We start from the raw sequence: 6430 nt of genomic DNA, 5'->3' as shown, positions 1-6430 counted from the left end.
AGTTGGTCAGTATTAGCTTATTAGGTTCCAGATAATCTATGTGAAACCTACAATAATATCACTCATTAATTTCTCACCAGAAAGGCAGAAGGAACGATAATAATAGTATTATTCTCGAAGTAAATAAATATTCTGTCTCTGTTTGGAATCTTTTAAAAATGAATATTTGAAATATAAGATTTTGGTATGTCGTATTAGTTTTGTATACGTTTCTAAATATGTATGTTTAATGTATAGAAATTAGTCAATCGGTCGTTCTGATTTACAGAAAAAAAGAAGAAGATAAATTTTACCTCTTGTTTGAACCTACCATTCTTTTGGGGTGTTGAATTAGCGGAAAATCAATATGTACAACTTAGCATTGGGTGTCGTCACCCAAATTTATACAATGTATGTTTAAAATCAATATTTTTCTAAAAGAATAATATGTTCATATACAATAGGCCGATACCACTTGCAAATAATCCAAGTGAAATATCTAATTAGGATAAGAAGTAAAAAGATTCAAATCCAACACAGTCCTAATTATAAGATGTCTCGTTTACATGTTGAATTTCGACAATTCACAATAGCTGAACACTTTGTACAAAATTCTGCAAACGTCACTGCTTACACATTAACAAGCGTAATTATCAGTCTTACAGAATTTCGATAATTCACGATAATTAATTGACACCATATGTACAAAAATTTGCAAACGCGTTTCCACTTCTTACATCTCTCTCACACACCTCTACCAAACATTCCTTCAAATCCTCTTCTCCATTATGTCCCCATTTTCTACGGAGAATTTCATAAAGAAGAAAAAAACATGCTCCCATCACCTATCCTCTCTCTGTCTCCAGCTAAACAAACATGGCTCATTCAGAAAATAATCAATTCATTCAAATTTTAATTAATTAGCCAGACAGATTCCTATAGTTAATTATATACGTATTTATAATGTCCATTCTCCATTAATTGCATTCTTGGGTCTCTGCATATTCACAAAAAGACCCGTGTTTTCTTTAACATTTCTTGAGAAAAATTTAAGGTTCGACGCTATAAAAATGAGTCTTTTATAGCAAGCAACCTTTTTGTCGTCAAGATTTTGAAAAAACAGCAAATAGCATCAACATTTGAGAATTTGCTTCTTTTTTGGTTCATTTTTTGTTATCTTTTTTGTTTTGAGAATTGGAAGTCATAGGTGCAGTGTGTGGATCTTGTATTAGAATAATAGACATGAATTGTTTTTCATGTTTTTCGTGTCGTGAAAATAAGACACCTAATAAAAAGAGATGTAACAAAAGAAAAGAACAATCAACTTCTGTTCATCCTCATAGAGAAAACCTCTCACCAGAACAAGCACAACCTTTGTCTAAGCCAAAGACGCAGCATAAGCCACATTCTCAACCGCCTCAACGAACGAATCCAGGTAAGCAGAGACAGATCCAAAATTTAAATTTGATCGTTGAATATATATATATATTCTTATCACCTTTTTTTAAATGTTCTTATTAGTGATCGTACTAATTTTGAAATTATGGATTTAGAATTCAATATTTATTGAAAATTCTAGTTTAAATTTGATCATTTAATCTATATGTTCTTGTCACCTTTTTTTTATTTTTATTTTTTATATGTGTGTGAAAAAATACTAATAAAGCTAACCGCCGCAGTAACAAGGTTGCCTTCCATATTACTTGATTGTTTAGGTAAATTTGAATACGGATTGTTCTGATTAGTGATCAATATTAGAGAACCTTTAGGATACGCCACATCTATCAATTTACAAAAATCAGGGGTGCGTTCAAGATATAAAAATAATGGATTGCGAATTATATTACATATGTCTATGTCTTAATTCTTTCCTTATTTGTATGTATGATTGAGTTTTCTATTGTACATTAGTTGTTGGACTGGATGTAGTCTCCTTATATAGAACAATTCTTATCTCATTCTCATAAGTTAGCTTTTTGATGTGGAGGTAAACTACTTACCATCTTCTTTGTATCCATTACTCACCCATCGAGATGCTTTTCACAGCCATCATAGCATAATTATTTTTGATAATCACATGCCAATAGAAATAATTCAGTCGATGCATTCATTTTCTAATTATAATTAAATGTTCAATTCTCAGAGAGCATAAGAAATGTTGCAGCAGAAACCAGAAACCAAAAGACTGCTAATAAGAAGGACGAAGGCAACAAGAATATTGCAGCTCAAACTTTCACTTTCAGGGAACTGGCAACAGCCACCAAGAATTTCCGCCAAGAATGTCTCATAGGCGAAGGTGGATTCGGACGCGTTTACAAGGGCCGCCTTGATAGAACTGGCCAGGTACTTCTAACATTAAAGTTAGACAATTTTGTGACACAATTGGTGATAAAATTTCAAAAAATTGCAACTTTTTAACTCCTGTAACTTGAAAAATAACCATTGATATGGAGTTTTAAATTCCAGCACATGAAATTCCAGGCGTTATCATGGAGTCTTACTTATGAAATTTGAAACTCCATGACAAATGGCTATTTTTCAGCTAAATGGCTAAAAAGTCGTTAACCCACATTATTACTACCACAATTAGTGGTGGCAAATGTGCAGTTTGGACTGAATTGGGCGGGTTAAAATGGGCTGGAACAATAATTTAGTCCACTGTTCAATTCTGCTCAAAAGTTAGTCAGGCTGGGTCATATGTAGCTCAACTCGTCCAACTTTTACCAAGTTCTATCTTTGTTGCTTCTTATAATTTGTTTAATTACCAAACATAATTAATAAGTTTTCTTCTTCTTTATTGTAGCTATATAGTTGCTCCAAACTTATTTAAGGTTTCTCAATTTTGCGCTACATAGTTGATCCAAATCAGTCCAACTTTTAGATTGTATGTATTTGAGCGGATTAAGATGAATTGAGTTAATAAAAGAACGGGCCATTAGCCCACCTAAAGTCGGCGGACATATTTTTATGGGTTAATTTTGCTGTCCCTAATATATATGTAAATAATTTGTCCTATCCTAAAATTCAGAATCATAAACTTAAAATCTTGGATATGCGTCTGCAATTGGAACAATATGAATTCCCTGAATCCCTCCATAATGCATTTGTACTTGAAATTGTACTATCATATTTCTTCGTTTTTTTCTTCAGATTGTAGCAGTGAAGCAGCTGGACCGTAATGGGTTACAAGGAAACAGAGAGTTTCTTGTAGAGGTGTTGATGTTGAGCCTTCTGCACCACAATAATCTTGTTAATTTGATTGGTTATTGTGCTGATGGAGAACAGAGACTTCTGGTGTATGAGTATATGCCCTTGGGAGCCCTGGAGGATCATCTTTTTGGTATGAGTTTAAGTTTTTATACAATTAGGGCACTTATAAAATAATTACAAATAAAATTCTATGACAATCATTAATTGTTAACCTGAGAAAAATAATGTAACTAGTATCCCCTTCATTTCAATTTATGTGACATAGTTTGACACGCCATGAAATTGAAGAAAGAAATGAAGATTTTTGAAACTTGTGATATTAAACATGTTATAACATTTACGTGCCTATAAGGCTTTTGAAACTTATTGTCTTCTTAAACATGCCATAACATTTGTATGGCTATAGAAGTTTCTCGTTCAAATGGGAAGTCTAAGTCAATTGTTTTTTCCAAATATAGAAGTCATTCTTATTAGAATGGACCGATAAGGAAATAATGTCGCATAAATTGGAATTGAGGAAGTAACATGTTATCACAAGTGAATCTTCACGAAATTTGATGCATTTTAAGTGATGCCGAATTCACCAAAAATAACAAAAGTTGAAGACTTAAGAGTGAAAGTCTTCTTACTAAAGCATGGAAAGATACACTAACTGATGTTGAATTATTTTTTTAGATGTTTCACCAGATCGAACTCCATTAGATTGGTTCACAAGGATGAAAATAGCAATAAATGCAGCAAAGGGTCTAGAATATTTACATCATAAAGCCAATCCACCAGTCATTTACAGAGACTTGAAGTCCTCAAATATTTTGCTGGATAAGGAGTATAATGCAAAATTATCAGATTTTGGATTAGCAAAGCTTGGACCAATGGGTGATAATTCACATGTGTCTTCCAGAGTTATGGGAACTTATGGTTATTGTGCTCCAGAGTATCAAAGAACAGGACAACTTACTGTTAAATCAGATGTTTATAGCTTTGGGGTTGTTTTGTTGGAGCTTATTACAGGAAAAAGAGCTGTCGATATCACAAAGAATGGGAATGACCAGATTTTAGTTGCCTGGGTGAGCCAAACGTTTCCCTCTTCCTCAATTTTTTTTTTTTTCACTTTAGAAGTATTTTCATGATTAGCTAGCAGTAGTGATCAGTGGCGGATTCAGTAATTATACACGGAATTCAAAAAAATAATTCCTAAAGTAAATTCAAAACCTTTTCCGATTCTAGAATCCTACCTGATGTAGTGATGCCAAAGTCAACAGTTTGCATATAATTAGAAATATCCATTTTTACTTTATTTGCACAATATAGTTTTCGTTGAAGGGATTCAGTTGAACCCCTTAGCTCTACTCTATATAGCTCCGCCATTGGCAGTAGCAGATGTAGAAGGTTTACAAGCATGATAGAATATCTGATTTTTTCCTTGAATATTGTGTATATGTGCAAAAAATAAGTATATCTTGATGGTAATATTCATTAAGCATTTGAGTTTTGTAAATTGACATGTTATAAATTTTGTAAATTGACATGTTATAAATTTTACACCTTAATAAAGGTTAAGTTGACTTATAATGACAAGTAACTTCCTTATGGAAAAAAACATGATATAAGTATAATAACTTAGTAAATAGGGTAATAATTTGTTATATCTTTGTTAAAATACATTGATAGATAAAAACTATTTACTTTTACATCTTAATAAAGGTTAAGTTGACTTATAATGACAAGTAACTTTCTTATTAAAAAAAACACTATATAAATATAATAACTTAGTAAATAGGGTAATAACTTGTTATATCTTAGTTAAATTACATTGATATATAAAAACTATTTACTTTGCGTATATAACTTATATCCTTCCACTAATTTCACGTCTAAGTGAGATTTTATACTATCGATATATTTTAACCTCTAATACCAAAATCAGTTAATACTATTTTACCAGATTATCAATTAATTTTTATTATAACAAGTTATTTGTAGAACTTAAACTCATCTATTATTTTCAGGCGGAACCAATTTTCAAAGACACAAGTAGATACATAGAACTGGCAGATCCACTATTTAAAGGAGATTTCCCAAAGAGAAGTTTCAATCAAGCGGTTGCTATTGCTGCTATGTGTCTACAAGAAGATCCAGCCGTTCGTCCATTGATCAGTGATGTGGTCACTGCTCTCACTTTCCTTTGGGCCGACTCGGATACGGGCTTCGGGTCACCCATTTCTCCTCCATTACCCGTTTCAGATAATGAAGAAAATCATGATAAAGAAAAAATAACATCTACAAAAGAAAGAGAGAGAGCAGTTGCAGAAGCCATAGAATGGGGTTCAAATTCAAGAACCCAAAATGAAAGAGTACCATAATATGTATTTTCTGCAGTGGCGTACGTAAAATTTTGCACGAACAGTGTCCGTTCTTGTCATAATTATTCGACTCGGAAGTGAGTCTGAGTCTGAGACTATAGTGGTCTTAAGGCTTTAATTACTTCATATGTCAAAATTGATATTTATTTTCTATTACTCCCTCTCTCTCAATTTATGTAATACTTTTTGCTTCTCGAAATTCAAACTGCATGAACTTTGACCAACATTTTAAGATGTATTTTTTTATAAAATTGATATGAGAAAAATAGCTGCTTATAGTAATTTTCATGTAGCTTTCAAATTTATAAATGTTAATATTAAATTATTCAGTTTAATCTAATCCAATTTATGGTGAAAGTTCATGCGATGTGTAGACACGTAATTTTGATCCTCCCCGGGTGTTTCACCTTATAGTGTCTAAATATGTTTTTAATTTTAATATTGATGTGTCAATTTTATTCTATTTTTATTTAATAGTCTTATTTGCTAAAATCAAAAAGAACAAAAATATTTGCTATTTCTAGAGTACTAGTTGGGTGTTTCAAAAGAATGAAAATTACAAAAATATGCTTTTCTTTTTAGGGATTTAATTTTGTTTAGCTAATTATTTTCTATTAAATAGTATATTGTCTCTATCTAGGAATAGTTATTAAATATTTCTCATTTTTACAATTAAATAAAAGGTAAAAAAAAAAATGACAAAAAGGGGGAAATGAGCAAATGGAATTATACCACCTTACCACAAAATGATAAAACTTGATACCAAACCCTTTTCACAAAATGGGAAAGGGGTCACGCTTTTGGAAGGATATTATTATTGGGGTTCTGTTTTGTTTTCAAAGGAAAACAAATGTGTACACACATCACAATACACATAC

At 31.6% G+C, this 6430-nt stretch overlaps 1 protein-coding gene across 1 annotated transcript; it reads left to right on the top strand.

Annotated features, from left to right (window-relative positions):
- The first annotated feature begins 715 nt into the window (after nucleotides 1-715).
- On the top strand, nucleotides 716-5776 carry LOC132043536 (probable serine/threonine-protein kinase PBL25). Its single transcript, XM_059434016.1, has 5 exons — nucleotides 716-1414; nucleotides 2123-2322; nucleotides 3130-3319; nucleotides 3865-4256; nucleotides 5199-5776. The coding sequence occupies exons 1-5, from the start codon at nucleotides 1222-1224 to the stop codon at nucleotides 5550-5552; spliced, it is 1329 nt and encodes a 442-aa protein (XP_059289999.1). The 5' UTR covers nucleotides 716-1221; the 3' UTR covers nucleotides 5553-5776.
- The last annotated feature ends 654 nt before the right edge of the window (nucleotides 5777-6430 follow it).

This window comes from Lycium ferocissimum, unplaced genomic scaffold, assembly GCF_029784015.1.
Source record: "Lycium ferocissimum isolate CSIRO_LF1 unplaced genomic scaffold, AGI_CSIRO_Lferr_CH_V1 ctg258, whole genome shotgun sequence".
NCBI classification, from domain to species: Eukaryota; Viridiplantae; Streptophyta; class Magnoliopsida; order Solanales; family Solanaceae; genus Lycium; species Lycium ferocissimum.
Note: the sequence above shows the minus strand (reverse complement) of the source record. Positions and strands in the feature narration are given on the sequence as shown.

Excerpts from the sequence above, each read along its gene's own strand:
- LOC132043536 (XM_059434016.1), top strand. The coding sequence starts at position 1,222 with ATGAATTGTTTTTCATGTTTTTCGTGTCGTGAAAATAAGACACCTAAT. Across the intron at positions 1,415-2,122 it reads GCCTCAACGAACGAATCCAG|AGAGCATAAGAAATGTTGCA; the intron begins GTAAGCAGAGAC and ends TTCAATTCTCAG. Across the intron at positions 3,320-3,864 it reads CCTGGAGGATCATCTTTTTG|ATGTTTCACCAGATCGAACT; the intron begins GTATGAGTTTAA and ends TTATTTTTTTAG.